General features: G+C 40.3%; 1 protein-coding gene across 4 annotated transcripts in view; it reads left to right on the top strand.

Moving 5' to 3' along the window:
- EML6 (EMAP like 6) overlaps nucleotides 1-22,047 on the top strand; it is a 135,976-nt gene that overhangs the window by 26,579 nt on the left and 87,350 nt on the right. For all 4 annotated transcript variants that reach the window (XM_009931317.2, XM_075413620.1, XM_075413619.1 and 1 more), the window contains one exon: nucleotides 21,498-21,657. In XM_009931317.2, the coding sequence (XP_009929619.2) occupies nucleotides 21,498-21,657 (160 nt within the window). The remainder of the gene's footprint in view (nucleotides 1-21,497; nucleotides 21,658-22,047) is intronic.

Raw genomic sequence — 22,047 nt, 5'->3', positions numbered from 1 at the left:
ATTCAGTTGTTAAACTGGACTCACCAAAGTTGCTCAGGAGACTTGGTAAGCACTTATTATGCTTAATTATGCTTTTCAAAACAAAAAAAAAAACACCCTTAAAATATTTTCCAGTTTCATTTGTTAAAGAAACTGAAAAATAATTCCTCAAATCTTTCAGTATTTTTGGCAATAAAAGGTAGATCTTTCCCTACCTAGTGGTTCAAATTTAACATGGTTAACTTGTAGTTAAAAGTAACATTCTAGTTAGTTTAAAACCAGCAGTAGCTGAAATCAGCTGAGTTGCAATGACTAACAAAACCTATGGTAGAAAGGAGAGAAGGCTAAAACATAAGCAGTGGAAAATTCTGATCAGCATTGACTTCTAAGTATGTTTCTTTGGTGTTTTACTGCTCGCTCCTCTGGGTTTTATGTGCAGAGTGTTGATACATTATTGGTGAACCAATTTGTTGGTTTTACCATGATTCTGTGTAACTTCATCAGAAGTATAGCAGAATATGGTGAAACCAAGGCTTTGTTATTAATCCTTAATTATTTTATATTTTGCTTTTAAAAATAATGATACTTATCTGCTTTTTTTTAATAATAGGCTGTATCTGGGTGACGTGCCTTTCATATACAGCAGCTAGAATAGGCTCTGGGAAACTACATAAATTCTGTTATCTAAGAACTTTAACATGCAAGTCTAGTGCTGGACAGGCTCTAGGAGCATCTTGTCGTGGTAATTGGTAACTGAGAGACAGAAGCTTCTCACAATCTGTCCCATACAAAAGAGACTCTTGATACTGACAGTCTTCAGGTTCTGTCAGACAATATAAAGCAAGCAAACAACTGTCATCATGTGGGGGTTGGACTAGATGACCTCTAGGGGTCCCTTCCAACCCAAAACTTTCTATGAAAACTTTCTATGATATTTATTTAAGTGCACTTCTAGAACAATCTAATTGTTTCATGGATTATTGTATAGAAACATTTTTTGTTTTTAATTGCTAGAAAAAGGGAATATGCATTTATAAGATGTATTTGTTAAAAGCAATCTTTGAATTGTTAGGACTAGTGTTTGTATCTGTGTTCTACACAATTAGCTGGTGAAACAGAATTTCAGAAGCCTGGCAAGAGTGCTCATAAAACTGATATTCATGACCCTGCCACTGATGCACTGTAACCAGAAGTTTAGAGAATAGACCCATTTTAACATTCAATATGGTTTCTACGCACTCTGCAATGTTTTCTGCTCAAATGTAATCTTTGTTGTTATTTCCTTAAGCACTCCAAGCAAGAAGCAGGATTTCTAGTCAATCACACTAGAATTGCATTCCTGTTTCTCCTATTTTTCACCTCTAAAATACAGGGAAAGGTAATTTCTTTGAGAGCCACAGAGAACATGGGCTTCCAACTGACTACTACAAAATGGCATTAACAATTCTGTCTTCTTTGCAGTTCTTAAGGAGCAAGGTGTCTCAGTTTAAGTGAAGTAGAAATACAGCTCAGAGTTACAGAGCAGAGCTGATCTTGGACACTTAACCACGCTTGCTTCAAAGTTTGACAAAACTTTATTGCTGCCTAGCAGAAGTGAAAATTTGACTATATCCATGTACGTAGCCAGTGATTCACTGTGGTGCATGTCTTCTACTACAGCATGGTCAACAGGGATTAACTGCTTTTTGCAGCTGTTGGCTGATGTAGATACTTCCAATTCCTTTGTACTCCTATTCCTGCTTGACCAACCTGATCTCCTTCTATGACCAGGTGACCCGCCTAGTGGATGAGGGAAAGGCTGTGGATGTTGTCTAGCTGGACTTTAGTAAGGCCTTTGACACTGTTCCCCAGTGTCCTCCTGGAGAAACTAGCTGCCCATACTTTGGATGGGTGTACTCTTCGCTGGATAAAAAACTGGCTGAATGGCCGAGCACAGAGTGTGGTGGTGAATGGAGTTAAATCCAGCTGGTGGTCGGTCACGAGTGGTGTTCCCCAGGGCTCAGTTTTGGGTCTGGTCTTGTTAACATCTTTATCAATGATCTGGATGAGGGGATTGAGAACTCCCTCAGTAAGTTTGCAGATGACACCAAGTTGGGTGGGAGTGTCGATCTGCTTGAGGGTAGGAAGGCTCTGCAGAGGGATCTGGACAGACTGGATCAATGGGCCGAGGCCAACTGTATGAGTTTCAACAAGGCCAAATGCCAGGTCTTGCACTTGGGTCACAACAACCCCATGCAACACTACAGGCTTGGCGGGGAGTGGCTGGAAAGCTGCCTGGCGGAAAAGGACCTTGGGGTGTTGGTGGACAGCCGGCTGAACATAAGCTGGAAGTGTGCCCAGGTGCCCAACGGCATCCTGGCTTGTATCAGGAACAGTGTGGCCAGCAGGAGTAGGGAGGTGATCATGCTCCTGTACTCGGCACTGATGTGGCCGCACCTCGAGTACTGTGTTCAGTTTTGGGCCCCTCACTACAAGAAAGACATGGAGTTGCTGGAGCGTGTCCAGAGAAGGGCAACAAGGCTGTTGAGGGGTCTAGAGAACAAGTCTTATGAGGAGGGGCTGAGGGAACTGGGGCTATTTAGTCTGGAGAAGAGGAGGCTGAGGGGGGACCTTATTGCTCTCTACAACTTGTAGAGGTTGTAGTGAGGCGGGTGTTGGTCTCTTCTCCCAAGTAACTAGTGATAGGACAAGAGGCAATGGCCTCAAATTCTGTCAGAGGAGGTTTAGATTAGATATTAGGAAAAATGTCTTTCCTGCAAGAGTGGTCAGACATTGGAACAGACTGTCCAGGGAAGTGGTGGAGTCCCCGTCCCTGGAGGTGTTCAAAAAACATGTAGATGTGGCACTTCGGGATATTGTTTAGTAGGCATGGTATTGTTGGGTTGATGGTTGGACTTGATGATCTTAAAGGTCTTTTCCAACCTTAATGATTCTATGATTCTAAGATTCTGCCCTTCATTATACCTAGAGGTTTGTTAGCTCATGGAGATGTAACTGGCCACAGAATATGAACTGTTGTCATTCAGAAAGTACAAAAGTAAACTTAAATCTAGTGCCTTCACCGCTGCAGGAAAATTCTTTCATCTGCCTCAGTGAGATCTGATTATCATCCAGTGTACAATACCATTTTCTGAAAAGTAACAAAATTGCTGGTCTTGGCTTTGCAGTTCTGTGAGATAAGGAGAAATGTCAGCTGGCAGTGTTCAAGGGAGAAAAAAGCATTCTCTTGTAGCACTGTGTGGAATTATTAGTAAAATTAAGGTTTTACATCTGAAAATTAAGGTTTATATGAAAAACGTAGCAGTGTTCACCCATTGAGGAAAAGCATGAAATCAAAAGGAACTCTGAGGATGGGACACAGCTGCAGCAGGCATGTGAGGAATCCACTAACACAGCAACTCCCTGCAATGTACCATAGAGGACGGAACGGAGTGGAGACTCCGTGGCCCTGCTCCGTGATGATAAAGCGGGAAGAAATGGTCCTCTAGAACTGATAAGCAGCTCATCTGGCCCCCTGAGCCAACAGGTTTTCAAAACCTTGCCAAAGTGCTACCCTCTCGTGAACTTTGCTCATTTTAATATCATTTTAATACGAAAACACACTTCCATCCCGAAGGCTACCTGCCTCCGAGGTGCGACCACCCCTCTTCGAGTCTGGGCTCTCGATTTTTCATAAACTATACCTTTAAACATGAAGCGAGAGAATTTTACACCAATCATGATAAAAAGTATGTATGACTACAGTCACTCAAACTCCACCTTAAAGACAGAAAGGATATAAAAATAGCCAGGGAAATGGGGGATTTTCAGAGAAGAAGATAACACCGTAGATTTTCGGAGAAGATCATCTTCGGAAGAAAAGAAGATAACACCATGAGCAAGTCAAGGGAAACTCCACCTCAGACTGCCTCCCGACAGCCGGGCTTGGCTGACGGGCTGAGCCTTGCTTCTCCCCGCCTTGGGACGCCTGGGGTGAGACTTAAACTAAGCGCTTTTCTTGGGAATAGTTACTCCCTGATGTTTATAGCCAGGCTGTATTATTTATAATCTTTTCACAGGTTTTATATTTGCACGTGCTTTCTTGCAGACAGTCACTATCACTAGCAATTCAAAAAACCTCTATACCTGTTGCACAAATAAAACTGCACTGTTTAAGTAGCCAGTTGTCACAGTTTCTCACTGAACGCGACCAAATGCAGCCATGCTAGTTCATGAGCACGACTGGACTGAAGGTGCAGACCGCTATTAGTGTATCCAGAATCGTGGTAGTTTAATGTACATATTAAACGCGACTGGACTGGTAGTGGCAAATTGGACATCACTCAGAATTTAAACCTTAGCCGCACCTCGCCTCTCACTCCGGTGAAGAGCGTTAGAAAGCAAGAGGGTTTATTTTCTGCCAAATTAACGCGACAGAAAATTGGCGTCATGGACAGGATTGCCATGGATAAACTGCTGCAAAAATACGGTTGTGCCCCTTCCCAAGCCGGGAAGGAGTGGGCCCAGAAGTTTTGGAAGGGTGAAAAGAAAGTAGTTGAATGTGTTAAACAGTGTCAGGTTTCACAAAAGCTCCGAACAGGTAAAGGTAAAGGAGTGATTTGTGCGGTGTTAAGCGCCTGTTTTTCTTGTGCACAAAAAGAAGCTAAGGAAGCCCCTGCTCCTGCTCTGGTCGCTGCCGTAGAACATGCAGCTTTAAAATCAGAAAATGAGGTGCTGAAATCAGCATTAGCTTTCCAGAAGGAGACAGGAGAAAAATTAGAAACTCAGGTTAGCAAACTTACAAGCGAAAATGAGAAATTAGAAAACCAAGTTGATGAGCTCTTGGGGGAAAATCAGCAGCTTAGGATGTTGTTGGAAAAGATGAATGGTCTTTTAGATAAAATGCAGCCTTCTGCCCAGGTCCAACAGATTCGTAAGTTAATGCGTTACCCGAGCTCAGGAATGCAGACTGAAAATTTTTGGTGTAACAGTGATGATGAGGAAGTCAGTGAAGTCGAAGAGACTTTTAAATCCCAAGTGATTCCCTTGCGACCTCTAGTTAAAACTGAAACAGCTGTTGATGATGATGATAAAATCAATACCACTACATGTACCGTGCGGTGGACACCGACAGAGTTGGAAAGAATACAAGAGAAATTCTCGAGGCAGCCAAGCGAGTCAGCTGTTGAATATGTGTGGCGAGTTTCTGCTGAAGGTGGAGATAGAATTATGTTAAGTGAGGATGAAGCGGGAGACACCTGGGGACCTGGAGTGTTTTTAACCACTATGCCAGGAGATCATTGTTATTCCCTAACCGCTCGAGCAGCCTACTGGGCAGGCGGTATGGATCCGTGGGAAAGGGGAGAGCCGCTAGAGATCAGAGCTAAAGGGTTACTCTGACCTGTCTGCAGCAGTACGAAAAGCAGCTTGTCTGCAAGCTATGTATGGCCAGGAGGAGTTTCGAAAATCCCTGATGTTAGCTCCTATTGACCCAGACCAACTAGCCCCTCTCATCCGTGGTCTCCCCGATTGCCTTAAGCCATTTACGGTCGAAACTCGAAACCGCATACGGGAGATTTGTGATAACCCTAACCGCAGTCGGGGTTGGCGTAACCATATACCCACTTGGAATGAATTTGTGCAGGAAATAGACAAATATGGACGCCAAAATGGGCTGGGCTACTGTAACTGGTGAAAAGCCCCCCGATCCTACCCGAAGGATTCACCAGGTCCACATAAACAACTCCAAATCTGATCGAATGCACAGTCACAACCCTAAACCTGACGGGAGATTTAAACCTGATAAGGAGCGAAATGAGTTGTGGCGTAAAGCCCTGGACTTGGGTGTACCTCGACGGCTCCTGCATGGTGTCCCTATGGAAGATATCCGTGCACTGGTCCAATCCTTAACTAGAAAAAATAATTCGGTTGGAGTAAAGCATCCAACCGGAGAATCTCTCAGTTATGACAGTGTTGTGCCTTCTGCACCAAAATCTAACTTGATTGATTTGTCAGAGTCCCAGCAAAAAAACTCCCATCCCCAGGGAGGGCAGTAAGCCACCCTGCCTAGTGGGTATCAGCAATTCAATGGCTCCCTGGTAAAATCAACGAATCTATTATTACCCTTCCTATTGGACCCCGAAAAATATTAACCGAATTTCTCATCGATACCAGGACCCAAATGTCAGTAATCACTAATAAAACAGCACAACTTTTAGGCATAAAACCCACCCGACGCAAAGTCAAATTTATGGGGATTGATGGTGTGATAAAAACATGCCTCACTGCAAAAATCACCCTCTGGTTACCAGGAGAACAGAGAATAACCAGGAAAGAAGTGTTAGTGGGTGCTGCACACACTGATCTTTTAGGATTTGATTTGCTGCACGGGTGAGTGTGGAAACTCCCCGATGGAACTGTGTGGAGCTTTGCAGGACATGAAAAGGGGTTAAACACAGTGGCACTAAGTCTGCTAGAAACCTCCATACCATTACCCCCCTCTAAAATCACTAATGTTTGGCAATACCCATTGCCAGCAGCGGCACTTACCGGTATTGACGGGGTGGTAATAGGATTGGGAAAAAAAAAAGAAGTAAATGGCAATACTGCACCTCTAACTGCTACAGTTCCAAATATTGCTGAAGTGGTGAAATACCCTACAAGTTTTTATGCAAGACAACCTGTGCTGATAAAAATGCCTCAAACTGGAGCAGTGCCAATGGTACTAGTCACTCCTAAAAATCCCTATGCATGGGAAGCCAAAGATTGCTCAAGAAAAATACACTGGATCAGCACCCGGTGGATTTCACTTTCCTGTTAACTCCGTCGGTCTTGTCGACCGAGTGTGTTTTTTCTTCCCTTTTGTGTTCACAGAAATCCTGGATGAACTGCACGTGGACGGACGCATTGGCTTATGCTAACCTCGAGTGCATCCAAGGAATTTTGTCCCTCATTCTAACTGTAGTAGTATTTCTACTTAAAATGAATGAGTTTAGCAACTGTCATCATATATGACAACAAGAAATTGCAAATACATGAATCAGAATGGAAGCATTCAATGCATAGATGAAAGGTCAATAAAGGGAAAACAATCCACATAGGTTGTCGAACCTTTAATGCTAGTAGTAGAAAAGATTTCTCTCCTTCAACCCAAGTTAATATCAGGAAATTTCCTGGACAAAAACAGAACCCACAATAGATAAAAAACATTGTGCATCTGATGTTTGTTGGTTCAATTTTACTATAATTCAATCAGTATCTGTTGTCTGTTTAGGAAGCACTGACAGAGGAAATAAAGCACTATCATTTAAATTTGGGTTAGACATATCACAGGAAAAGACTTCAACTACGGCTATGCCTGTACCAACAGCGATGTCACCCCAACAAAATTTTGAGAATGAATCCATTCAGACACCCACAAGTCTAAATCCTTACATTTTTAACATTGGTCCTTAAGTTATCAAAAGTACTGGTCAACAACAAATATTGTTTAACCCAACCTATTCTCTCAAGCGAGTGGAACTATCTAATGCAGATTAATGTCTCTGCCATCAAACCTATTTACTCACCTTTCCTAGGTACATCGTATGTGGGATGGTATGCGTGGTTACATGAACGAACCCTTACCTCCTCACAACGATTGAAGAGAGATGTAATTGGTATCTTAGGAACAAGCTTAGGAGTATTAAACAGTATAGATGCTGAAGTACTTACTAACAAACCAGTCACAATTACTGGTGACTTGAATAGGTTAGAACACCCCCTACGGTCTTCCCTTTTAACTCTGGGAAATCACCAATGACTTTTTTCTAATATATTACCTCAGTGGGAAAAAACAAGTGAAAAGGACCATCAGCTGATTGCAAATGCACTTGGTGCAGCCCAAAGCAATATTTCTTTAGCACTCAGCTGTATCCAAGCCCAGCTTTGGATGCAATCGATAACTGCTGCAATTATAAGGGAAGGTGAAGAAGGCACCTTACCTACTGAAATTCGAAAAGTGATATGGGATAATGCAATTGACTTTGAGAAAAAATTTCAGTCCTGGTGGTACCTAGTTAATTTCACCTATGACCCCACTGAGAGTAAGGCCACTGCTTTTGTCTTAACGATACAAAATACCTCGGTATATACCATACACCCAATCATTGCATTAGGATTAAATCACAACGGAACGGTACTCTATCCTATTGAGCATAGAGTGTGGGCCAAAAAAGATGGTGACAAATGACAAACTGTTGATGTCGATGCATGTATCACACGGGAACAACAAGGCTTTATTTGTGAGAGTAATACCCTTAAAGCGCGAGACATTTTTCTCGACACCAAACAAAACATTTGTCATTTTGAGATACATCCCAATGATGGCCCCAACACTGTGCTTGTAGATAATGGGAAAGGATGTGTTTGCATGAGATCTCCTTGTAATTTTATATTCAAAGATAACATGGTCACAGATATAGATAATCATTTGAATTTTTGTGTTTGTAATTTCACTAACATTGTCGGATGTGATTTCAGTTATTCGACTCCTGTTATGTCTCACCAGCTATTACAGACCAACTAGACACTAATTCACAATTTACTACCTGTCCCCATTGGAATGAACATCACATTAGTGAAAAAGCTGCTACAACATGATGACTTAAAATGACTGTTAAAGGAGGCCCAAGAAAATGGACAAAAGACTCTAATTACTGTCCATCATGATGTGGAAGAGGTACATCAAGTACTAGAGAGAGTCAAAAAGGACAGAAGACACAAATGGTGGGACACTCTTTTCGGATGGTCGCCAACAGCTACAAGACTCTTTAACAAGATGTTGCATCCCGTTGTTGTTTTATTAATACTCATCATATTGTGCTTTGTTTTAACATTTCCTTTGTATGTTAAACTTTGGCTTATGATGAAAAAATTAACTTGCTTGCTAGCTCCCCAAAATTCGTTTGTACTTGACAACCCTTACCATAGGAACACATGTGACATTCCAGATTAATCCCAAATCTAGTGAAGTTTGAGTGACTTTAGTCACGGGGTGGAATATGTGGAATTATTAGTAAAATTAAGGTTTTACATCTGAAAATTAAGGTTTATATGAAAAACGTAGCAGTGTTCACCCATTGAGGAAAAGCATGAAATCAAAAGGAGCTCTGAGGACGGGACACAGCTGCAGCAGGCATGTGAGGAATCCACTAACACAGCAACTCCCTGCAATGTACCATAGAGGACGGAACGGAGTGGAGACTCCGTGGCCCTGCTCCGTGATGATAAAGCGGGAAGAAATGGTCCTCTAGAACTGATAAGCAGCTCATCTGGCCCCCTGAGCCAACAGGTTTTCAAAACCTTGCCAAAGTGCTACCCTCTCGTGAACTTTGCTCATTTTAATATCATTTTAATACGAAAACACACCTCCATCCCGAAGGCTACCTGCCTCTGAGGTGCGACCACCCCTCTTCGAGTCTGCACCCTTGATTTTTCGTAAACTATACCTTAAAACGTGAAGCGAGAGAATTTTACACCAATCATGATAAAAAGTATGTATGACTACAGTCACTCAAACTCCACCTTAAAGATAGAAAAGATATAAAAATAGCCAGGGAAATGGGGGATTTTCAGAGAAGAAGATAACACCGTAGATTTTCGGAGAAGATCATCTTCGGAAGAAAAGAAGATAACACCATGAGCAAGTCAAGGGAAACTCCACCTCAGACTGCCTCCCGACAGCCGGGCTTGGCCGACGGGCTGAGCCTTGCTTCTCCCCGCCTTGGGACGCCTGGGGTGAGACTTAAACTAAGCGCTTTTCTTGGGAATAGTTACTCCCTGATGTTTATAGCCAGGCTGTATTATTTATAATCTTTTCACACGTTTTATATTTGCACGTGCTTTCTTGCAGACAGTCACTATCACCAGCAATTCAAAAAACCTCTATACCTGTTGCACAAGTAAAACTGCACTGTTTAAGTAGCCAGTTGTCACAGTTTCTCACTGAACGCGACCAAATGCAGCCGTGCTAGTTCATGAGCACGACTGGACTGAAGGTGCAGACCGCTATTAGTGTATCCAGAATCGTGGTAGTTTAATGTACATATTAAACGCGACTGGACTGGTAGTGGCAAATTGGACATCACTCAGCATTTAAACCTAGCCGCACCTCGCCTCTCACTCCGGTGAAGAGCGTTAGAAAGCAAGAGGGTTTATTTTCTGCCAAATTAACGCGACACACTGAAAACTCCTCGTAGTCTAGGGCATGTAAAAATTAATGTTTTTTTCCAGCCACATTTAGTATTACCGCAGTTATCATTTCTGTAGACATCTGTAGGCTATCAGCGTAAAAAAAAAAAAAAGAGATTCATCATCTGCTTGTGACCGATCAAATGCAGCTCAGCATGCATTCCTTTGATATATTATTGAATCAAGCTCTTGCTCTTCCCTACTTCTTTCCATTAAAGTGCTTAAACTCAAAATGTTATATGACAGGATTATCATTAGAAGAATGCCCCAGTAGGATGCAGCTGTGACACCATGCATTCATCGCACTTGAAGAAAGAGCAGTTTTGCTAGGCTTAAAATCCTTATTCCTGCTAATCAGTTGAAGGCAAACAATGTTATTATCCCAATAAGAAATTTTTAACAAGAGCCTATGAGTTTTGTCAGATCATACAACTTGTCCTAGATGTCAGTATACCCAGGGATTTTCAACAGGATGAGATGAAATCTCTTAAACTAAAAATAAAAGTGGGAGTGATCTGGAAAAGACAGTGGCTGGGGTTTTTTTCCTTGTTCTACTACAAAATTTCCTGTTTCTACTTGACTGTTGTCTCTGAGCTTTATGGTTATTCTTATCACGTCTTCTATATTTTATTAATTTTGTAGCTTCCTCTTGATTCATGTTTTTGTTAGCTATATCTATTGACAGTCCTGTTTCCAAGATTTTCTTCCCATTTCCTCTCTCCTTTTCCTCAGGTGTTTCTGCAAATGTGTTGACCTGAATTTTGTCTTGAGCAATCTGCATAGCCGTAGCTATATTCACTGGTGACTGTTAGCTATACAAAACATAGAGTAGATCCAGGAAATCCCAGAGCAGTTAATTACTGAATCAGCCTCGGGAAAGAATACTTTTAGCTATGCTGTGAAGCATAGGACCCATCTGCAGCAACACTGGTACAACTTGATTGACATCATCATGCTGTGGGCAATTAATTAGTGCACAGATATTTGCTGTTCATCGTGACCACCAGTTTTAGCGCTGTTGGCTTAATCTTTGCCTGAACTATGATCACATCTCTGCATTTAGGAGAAAAGGCAAAGCTACATTCAGTCCATCTTTAGTTGTTGTCAGCCCTGGGGTGTGGCGAAATCAGAAAAATAAACAGTTTGATTACTAGCAGCAGTGCGCCGTTGGTGTCATCTATTTTGACTGCACTTTGATATTTCAACAGTCAGACTGAAACAGGGTGAACACAGGAGGCTGCAGCATGTGACAGTGGCCGTGATTTCTTAACTTGCAGATTTTATCTGATGTATAAATTGTATTTTCAATCAGAGTGTTCACACTGGCCTTAGAATTCTTTATACCGCAATAACATGAAAGTTTTTCTAGTTTCTGTTGAGCAATACTAAATTTACAGCAGTGCATAATCAGTTTTCCATGTATTGAAAATCATTGATTTAACCTGATAACCTCTATGTTGCTGGTTTTCTCTCGACATCATAGACCAAGTGTCTACTTGATGTTTTACTATGCAGTTTATTTCAAAACATTTTACTTGTCCATTTAACCATCATAAACAGAATAGAATAGAGTAGGGGGCAAATATAATGCTGAACTAAATGTCGCTCTTTCCTGACCCTCTGCTTTTAGTGTCTAATCCTAGTATGTTTTTCTTTACAACTGATTGATTCAGCTCTATCTTACTGATTTTGTCAAATCACAATGTGTAAATTAAGAGGTGCTATGTGTATCTGTCCAGGGTATTTATTTACATGTCTTTTGGCCAAAGTCTTTACAGACCCGTTACCTCTCATTTTTTAGTGGTTACTATGATTTTCAGACTTACATACATATATATTTTTCAAGCAAGACAAAGAATGAGGCCAAGCAGCAAGAGGTTATCCAGAAATTCTTCAGCTGTATGAAAAGCCCATTCCGTCTCCTTTCTAATTTATAGCTTTGGTAGCTTCCTGCTCTGTTTCTGCACAAAAAAAAACCCGCAAAGTGTTATTTCAGACCAGAAAAAGTACTATAGCTGTTTTGGCTAAACCCCACACATGAACTCAACTTCATCGAGCTGATGGTTTTTTAGCAGCATCTTCGTACTTTCTCAGCATCAGCCAAGACCCTCTCCTTCCAGTATATCTTCAGGTCTTTCTTGAAAAAAATAGTTATACCATGCTACGTATGAAAAATTCTGGAAATGTCATATTTGTGTCATTTTTGGGGTTATTTTCAGATATCGGAGCATGCTACAATCATCATCATGAAGGCAAATAATTGAACTCAGATGAACGTGTATGCATCTGAAAGCTGAAGGGGAAAACTGGTATATGGTAGTTTAAGTTCAGAATTACACAGTAGGGTCTGTTTGGTGTAGTGCAGCTAATAAGAAATACTGCATATTTTTTCTTGATCACTTGTGGCTCAAAAAACACAGTTCATGAGGACATCAACAGTTGTTTATACTTACCTTTTAGTGTTGTTAAATGGACTTTGGATAAGATCTCCTAAGACTTCTTTTCACTGCCAGAAGCTCACAGTTGCAAAATATCCATGAGATCAATATGAAATAAATATGCATGAGGGAAATACATCAATAAAGAACTGTGTGACCTTTGTGTTACTGCAGCCACGTGTGATGAGGAACCACAGCGCTGTACAACTGTGCTGCAGTACCGTTCTCTTTGATTAAATCTGCCAAATTTTTCTCTGTGTACAGACGCATATGAATGTAAATCAGAGCTAGCCTTTATTAAAGTGCAGAACATTTTTTTTCAAAATATTACATTTTAAGAGGTTTTTTCCTCGTGCTGTTTTCCCCTTTTATCATTGGGGAAATTTTAATTACTTGATCAAAAGCAATCTATCCTTTAAATCAAGCCTGACTCTGTGACCCCTCTGTAGTTCCTCAGTGCAAATCCCATGTTCTGCTAGGTAGATTACACAGCCTCATGGATCTGATCTGTCAAGACTTCTAGTAAGCACCAAGTAGCCAAACAAACTTTATTGAAATATGGTGGAATAACTTCATACACTTGAATAACAAACACTGGTACAGGGAGCAGGTCAGCAGTAATTTCCCAAGGACAAAGAGGAGTAATTTTAGAGTGGCAGGGATGGGTATAACTTTGCATGCTTCTGCCACCATTCTACTCCCGCCATGAATTCTGGAAAATTGTCAGAAATAAAATCCTTGTCAAAATGTCCCTTGCATTCCCAGGGCACTTTACTGTAGCATAACAACAGCTATTAATGTGTGTGCTTCAAAGACCTTTATTAATCCCGGCTGAGCTGCACATCCACTTCATAAATGATTAAACTTAGACTCAGTTTGTGGCCAAGACCAGTTATGAGTGCCAAGCCTAACACAGTGATTTTGCAATCAGTCTACATTGACTTCATTCAGAACTGTAGGTGTTTACTTCCTCTGACAAGCAGATGGTAGCTGTCTGAGGCAGGCTACCAAATTCAGAGACTGCTGCTGAGGAGGTTAGCCTGCAATGACTTGTTCTAGGTAGGAAGCCAGTGCAGAATGATGAATAAATGCTAGAACCTCTTCTTCCTATGTAGGGAATATGGAAGGGGAAAACCAGCAGTGGAAAGGTTAGTAAGAACTTACACCTAAAAATTGCCTTACTTTCCAGATAGTCTTAAAAACATATTTCTATACACAAGTGCTGTTCTGTGGTATGAATAAGCAAGATGTTACCGTATGAAAATCAAGTCAATAAATTAAAATTTTGTCATTGCCCTTACCCAGTGGTGTTCCCGTCAACATTTATAGTCTTATTTTTTCAGGGCAAATATGTTCTGTACTTGAATTGTTTGCAAGAAGTGGGTGACGGGATTTGGTATATTTAAAAGTAGTGTTACAGCTGTATGTTCACGTGTGTAAAAAGTAATTCAATTATATGAGTGTGTGCATAAATTGTATTATACATTCATATATATGCACACACACAGAGTGTATCAGAGCTACCAGATCTCTGTTGTCTCTGTTCTCCTAGAGAGACTTGTTTCATATGCCTGCAGTGCACACCTGTAGCCTTCATTGTCTGCACTACGGTGTGTGCCAGACAAAATTGATTATCCTGCTGTGGGATCTGCCTGCCAGCTCTTTGCTGCTTGTAGGGGTCATAGGCTTGCACTGGAAGAGCAAAAATCTGGGAGCTGGGTATTGGCATGAGTAGCAATCTCCTTAATTATCAAGAGGTTAAACCTCCTCAATGATAGTTGTGGTGTTTGTGTTTCAGAAGCAATCTGGGAGGAGATTATATGCAGAATAAGTTAGTCGAAATCGTGCAGTTTTCTTGCTAAAATTCCTGTCCATTTTTACAACATAATCTGACAGGGTTTGTGCAGGTGGATTTGGTTTTTCCTTTTTCCCCTTCCTTTTTTCTAAGTCCCCTTTTCTTCCTGGTTTTTCCTTGCTCCTGCGGGTCCCCACATTTTCTTCCACTTAACTGCTGGTCTTTATTCCATTGCTCTTTTTAATTAGGCTTGGATAGTTTTGGTTGTATTCAGAAACGAGAATCAGGCCGCATCTTGCCTTATTTTGCTGATAATATTGGTCTGTCTGTACAGTGATTTATAGCCTTCCCTTTTGACCCCACAACTGAGGAAAGAAACTAATTTTGTTCTGTGAAATGAGGATTACTGAAAGAGTGCTTGCTTTCTTCGCTGACATGTGAAGACAGCTCCGTCCTTAGCACTGTGTGAGCAGTGAAATATAGCTGAAAAGCTCCCTGGTCCTCAGACATGCCTGCTGGCCTGTCAGGAGCTTGAAAGTGTCATTTCTTTCTGCGCTGAGAGCTAACAGTGCGGAGCAGAAGGAGGCAACCAAGAAGAAAATACCTACTGGCACATAATGGCCTATTTCAGGGCAGGCTTGGAGCTTCTTGGAAATGTTTTTTCTTCAGAGATATTTTTTGCTCCAGAGAAAAAGTCTTAAGAAAAAAATGCAGCTGTGTTATTTATCTGTCCGTCATTCAAGCATAGCACAGTCAGTGCCCTGAGTACTTCACAACAAGTTTCACCTATATTCTGAGGAAAGACCCACTATGTTCTCTGTTCTGCTAAATTGTAAGGTTTGTAACAGATTTTGAGCAAGGAAGTATAAATTCTTTTGATTGTTTCTGAAGATAATTAATCATATACAGACAGCATCTGTATTGCTATGGGATTTGATTTTAAATTTACCTCGCATTTCTCCCCAAGTCTTCACTGTCATTGTATAGCACTGTGTTACATAGAACTGCATAATTCTGTAAAGGTTTGTTTAAACATAAAAGTTATTCCAAATTTAAAACAGGATGGATTTGAAGTAGAAAATAATTTATCAGTATCTAACTATCTATAGTAATTTAGAATAGCATCAAATTTGCATGCTGCTTTAAAGTGCAAACCAGCCCTAGTACTGAGAGTGAATTGCATTGTCAAGAGATGGGTGACAAGTCCATCTAACACAGTGATTTTCAATCACAGTCTGGATTGACTTAATTCAGAACTGTAGGTATTTACTTCCTCTTTCAAAAAGCAATTCTTGTTTGTCAGGTGGGATGTTCTGGAAACTAGTTTTAGTTTGCATGAAGCGTGTATTTGCTTGATTCATGTTAATCAAAGAATAGATAATAGGATGGTTATAAAAAGATTCCATTTAATATGGCATTCATTAATAGAAAGCATACCTTGGAAAATTATATACACTTGAAACTATAAAAGCAATTGTTCAGCCTTTGGCTGCTGCAGTAAAAAAGTGTTGTGACTACCTGATAAATAGGATAGTGCAGTGATGTATTTAGAAGACCCAGAACAGTGAGTTTTAAACTTCTATCTTTTATCTGATGCATCAATTTTAAGATATCAATGAATCTATCAATTCTGCATGTATGTATTAAAGATAACAGGAGCTGCTTTCTTGTTGGAGCATCAAGGAGCAATTATCTAATGCAAGTAAACCACTGTGAGCCAAAATGCATTTTTACTTTGATTACTTTAGAGTTTCTTGATGTATTTCAGTATTTGGAATCACAGAAAAGTCTAGTTTGGAAGGGCCCTCCGGAGATCATCCAGTCCAACTTTCTCTTGAGAGCACGGCCTTAGGTTAGGTTATCCAGGGTCCTGTCAAGCCAAGTAAGTTTTGAATCATTTCCGACGAGGGGGATTCTACCACTTCTCTAGTCAACCTGTCTCAATCTTTCATCCTTCTTATGGTGAAGAATGTTTTTTTTGTATCCAGACAGAATTTGCCATGAAGCAACTTATGTCTCTTGCCTTTTGTCCTCTCACCATGCATCCTTCTGAAAAAAGTATATCCACCTTCTCTGTAACTGCTTTTGATGTTCTGGAAGGCTGTCATTAAACCTGCCCTGAGCCATCTCTTCTCTCCTTGAAACTTCTCTTGCTCAACCATCATCAACTCCCTCATTCCTAGGTTGTTCTTCCCAGTCATCCATTCTTTCTAGCATCTATAATTCTCTGGTTTGTTGACTTTGTGCTTTATGAACAAAAAATTGTTTTATCCACAGTTTGAGAACAATCTAAATCCAGAAATTACAATTCAATTAAACTTGAGATCTGTACTATATGTATAGATGTGTATGGAACCTGCTACAGAAAAACAAAAAAATACACTATAGACAAGAAACAAATACTTTCAGTCCCTTGAAATTCTAATGTGGTTAATAAAGAAAGAGAAAATTGTGGAACAGGATATTATTGCAACAGAAATTGCAGAGGTGGTAAGAGTTTACCATCTGGCAAGGCCCCCAGACCAGATGGATCCACTAATGACTTTTATAAAGCATTTCATCAGACCCTGCCGGAACACATGACTGGCATCTTTAATTATCCTACATTAACAGGGTTCCAGCCTTGGATGTAGATTCAGAACTGTTGATCTTGGAAGGGAAGGAAAAGGAAATGTTCCCTGAAATCTCTTCTTCCTAACAGACCTTTATATGAATAAGGGGTAATGTTAAAATATTCTCTCAAGTTTATTGGTTCATCTTAAATGGATTGTTTGCTTAAAAGAAGTGCCTATCGAGGCACTTTTATTACAGATATTTTTTGCAAACACATCAGAGTGCTTTTGGAATTCACAGTTAGCTTTATGCGTACACAACAACATTCAGCTGCTCAGAAGAGCAGACTGCCAGGAATCCCCTTGCTTTCTTTGCTTTCCCTGGAAGGAAGGGAACATGTACTTCCAAAGCAGTTGATCTCTGCCTCTTACTCTACATGTGCATCTGCTCCTGCTATGGTTTCCACAGAGAGAAGGCCAAGTCATGTGGAGAAGTGACTGCCACTGCCAGCAAGCAGTACCAGCAGCAATTGCTGCTGTGTTGTCCTTTCCATTTCCATCCCAACTCTTTAGCAAGAAAGCGTCCGCTTCCTTTTCCCACAAACCCGTAAAGCACTGAGAAATTTTCTTGTGAAATTTCATCTGCCCACATGCTTAGAGCTTGTGGGTCAGTGAGGGCACTGCATGTGCTGCCACGGCTGCCCTTGGTTCCCTGCTTATCTTTCCTCACGAGGCAACCCTCCTCTCACTGCTCATTGATAGTAAAGCCTTTGCTAGTGTAATTTGTATCAGGCACTTATGGGAAAAGGACGGGAATTATGTGAATTACATTTAAGATAAATGCTCATGATTTTAAGATACGTAAGTCTTGATTTTATTTTTCCCACTTTTTATTATTGTTATTAGGTACTGGAACTGTTATGTATTCTCAATACCGAGAATAAGTCTGCAGACGTACATCCACTGATAAGAGTGTGCAAACTCTAGTGGATGAGCAGAGCAAGGGAGTACAGGCTTCACAGAATCACAGAATGGTAGGGATTGGAAGGGACCTCTGTGGGTCATCTAGTCCAATCCTCCTGCCGAAGCAGGGTCACCTACAGCAGGCTGCACAGGACCTTGTCCAGGCAGGTCTTGAATATCTCCAGAGAAGGAGACTCCACAACCTCCCTGGGCAGCCTTTTCCAGTGCTCCGTCACCCTCAGAGGGAAGAAGTTCTTCCTCATGTTCAGATGGAACTTCCTATGCCTCAGTTTGTGCCCGTTGCCCCTTGTCCTGTCGCTGGGCACCACTGAAAAGAGTCTGGCCCCATCCTCCTGACACCCACCCTTCAGATATTTATAAGCATATATTAGGTCCCCTCTCAGCCTTCTCTTCTTCAGGCTGAACAAGCCCAGCTCCCTCAGCCTCTCCTCATAGGAGAGATGCTCCAGTCCCTTCATTATCCTTGTAGCCCTCCGCTGAACTCTCTCCAGTAGTTCCTCATCTTTCTTGAACTGGGTAGCCCAGAACTGGACACAGTACTCCAGATGGGGCCTCACCAGGGCAGTGTAGAGGGGAAGAAAGGAAGGCTTAGGGAGGTGAAGTTGTGTGGTAGGAAGTGTGGGAGTGAATAAATTAACGACTTGCTCAGAGATGTTAAGTCTTCAGTGGTCCAGCCATTCGCTTTAGTTGAACAGCTCTGACGTGCACTGATGCATCGAAGACAGGTATCTGCAGACCTGTTGCCTGTGGCTTGCAGAAAATTATCTGATTGCATAATACAGACTTTTGTGTTTCTAGATGTTCTTCGTGTTGGGAGGAATAGGAACTAATTCCCTAATAATTTTTTTCTGTACCATGAATTGCAGTTGTTTGAATGCCTGATCTAGTCTAATCATATTTTCATATTGCACTGATTACCATAGTATTTCAGTATTTTTCAGTGGCATAGATAGTGATGTGGTGTCATTGTAAGTGCTTTAAGTACAGGATATGGTGTTTGCTTAGAAAGGTTGAAGAAATGCACCAAACAGTTCAAAGCACCAGCAATGAAGTTTATACTCATTTTAAAAGGCAAGGAAGGGCACAGAACTTGTGCCAGCAGGAAATCTTACAAGCTGAAGGCAGAAAGTGACCCATACTGCAGATGTATTGTATAGTTGCGCAAATGATTTTTGTATTTTAATTCATAACAAACATGTAAATCATGTATACAGGTATCAAACAGTCACCAAGATTTGTTCTTGAAATCGGACTCCATTTCCTTACTCTGTAACTCACTGTTCTGTCTGCCAGAAATAAACAGTTGGTTATCTAACAGCCAGACTGAACGTAGGCAGTTGTAGTGCATTGCAAAGGCTGTTAGCAGGAGATGAATGTCCTTAGCGGTTCTGAAAAATCAGACTACTGATTTAGGTGCCAAAAATTACTATTAGTTCCTAATTTTAGTTCCCCCACTAATGGACTTCATGCATCAAGAAGGATAAAACAAATAATAGATACGTTCAGTACAGACATATTTATGTTGTAGGAAATGTGTTCTTGTTCTTAACCTGATTATATCCAGGAATGGAAATAGAAAATTTAAAATAGGAAGTCCTAGTATGTGAAAACCAAACTGTACGAAATGGCGGTAGATGTAATTAACCTACAGTTCTGTTCTAGCAGTGAGATGGATTAGCCTAATTAATATTTTCCATCTGGTTTTTATCACTGAAGAAAAGTATTCTAACTTAATTGTAGGCATTACAGCTGAAGAATGGTGCAGTCATCCTTTATTCCCCTTATAGATTTAGAATTGAGGTGAGCTAGTTGACACAATATAATGCAGAATCCAAGTCTATGAAGGAAAGGAGACATGAAGAATTGCCGGAGCAGATGAAAGAGTTTTACTGGGTGTTGTGCTAAAATTGTTCCTTTTGCGTGAATTGTTCCTTAACATGAAAAAGTTGATTTCATGTCTTTGTACAACTTCCTTAAGTTTTTTTGATGAATTCCTCTTAATAATTAGTATTATCTACTCCTGGGATAGAAGAAATATTCATCTTCTCTAAGCCATCTGTTGAATATCAATTTATTAACAGGATATTTTTCCTTATTCCATCTGTAGCTCACATACTCAGACGTTGTTCAGATTTGTTTTCTGGATAACAGTGTAAAACTGTCTTTGTATACATATTACTTTAGGGAGGGGTTTTTATTATTAACATCCCCAAGCTAGATTTTCAAACTATATTCTCTGGGTTTTGTCAAAGACAATACCTCAAAGGTTGAAGAATAGCTTGACAAAAGCTCAGAACAACTGGAAAGGGCAGCTTCTGGTACTGTGTCACTGCTGATAGCCTGCATTCCTCTTGTTAATGTGGGATGAAGTTTGCTAAGTGGTAGCCTTTTGTCTTTTGTGTTACAATGAAAATCTGTTATGTGTGATGAGGAAAATACAAATTTATTTTTTTTAAATGATGCTACCGCTTGGTTCCAGAAAAAGTTTGGCATCTAAGAGAAGTGCTCCTAACACAACAAAAGGGAAGTAAATATTAGTGTTCACACTTAGGCAGGGGTGAGAGGGAAAGATACTGTGGGCTGCCTGGTGGAGATTTTCCTATCTGAAGGATTGTGAACAGAAATATGGTTTGATTCTGCTAATAGAGCCTGCATTAGAACGCAGCTTGCACTAACATATCTCTGTACAAATACTACAGAAAATAAAAAAGTTGTGTTTAATATTTTTAATAAATCTATAAGAAAGAGTTGGTCAAAGCAAGTCTTCTGAATGTTACTGGAGTTAATCACTGAAAACCAGGAAACAGTTTTTGACACATTGGCACCTTTCTTGCGTTTAAGTAGTAGAAATACTGCTTGATGTGACAGTTTTTGTGCAAAGTAGTCTTTCTAATTGGCTATTAGAGAAAATGAGGTAAACTAATAAAGGTACAGTAAATTTTACCTCACTTCAGGCAGCAATAACTAAAAGTAGATCTTAAAATACGTATGTCATTGTTCTTCAAATACAGGAGAAGCAATTTATTTCTCTGTCTCTTTTGAGATTATTATCTTTAAGCATGTAAAGATGAGAGGATTTCTTGCATGTATTTTTCCTAGTGAAAAATACCCGTTATTCAGCCACTGGTGCATATTTCAGAATATTTGAGCTGATGTGTAAAAGAGGAGCAAATTGTAGAAAATAATCCACTGACTTTATAAAGCTAGGACAAACTAAGCTAAAAGCCTTTGTATGCATTCAGCTTATCAATCAAAAGTATCAAAAAACTCTCTGGTTATATTTTCCTTAAATTTTCAAGTTAAAATATTATTACATGATCAATTGTGTTCTGCACTAGCCATGTTGATCTCAGTAAAACATTTGAAGTAAATAATGGGATAGACTGAGTTTTGAAGACAGTTGATATGATCATTCCAGTAAAAAGCTGAAGTTTTTGAGAACTAAAAAAAAAATTGTTATTTTTTAATTGAATTTTTACATTTTATACTATTTTACTGATTCAGAAAGTGTATTATAACTTCAACTGTTTTCTATTTCAGCCTTGCAGTTCACCCGGATAAAACTTTAGTAGCTACAGGGCAGGTTGGGAAGGATCCTTACGTTTGCATCTGGGATTCCTACCGTGTACAGACTGTGTCTGTTCTTAAGGATGCACATACACATGGAGTTGCCTGCTTAGCCTTTGATTCAGATGGACAGGTTTGTATATCTTCTTTCTCTGTGATTTGTATTTAGTTTTATTTCTGATTCTAGAAGATATGCACATTAAATTTTTTTATGTTTAGGTAGCTATTTGGCTGTAGTACTGAAACTCCTATTACAATTTATTTTTTAATGCAAGGACTGCAAATACAGCTCTTTCAAATACGTCTCTGAGATGAAAATCACAACCTAGCATTCAGGTCAAGTAGAGGCATTGGGTGTTGGACACTTATCCATAGAAGAAATGGCCCTCTGTGGCTCAGATATAATAGCTTCACCAGGTACTTGTCACCTACTGCTCAAACAGATCGGTTCCTGGCAAAGTCCTCACTATCCTGCAGCTTTTTTGGCAGAGGAACTCCAGTAATCTCACTGCTAGGAGAGTCT

Source organism: Opisthocomus hoazin, chromosome 2 (genome assembly GCF_030867145.1).
Source record: "Opisthocomus hoazin isolate bOpiHoa1 chromosome 2, bOpiHoa1.hap1, whole genome shotgun sequence".
NCBI lineage: Eukaryota > Metazoa > Chordata > Aves > Opisthocomiformes > Opisthocomidae > Opisthocomus > Opisthocomus hoazin.
Note: the sequence above shows the minus strand (reverse complement) of the source record. Positions and strands in the feature narration are given on the sequence as shown.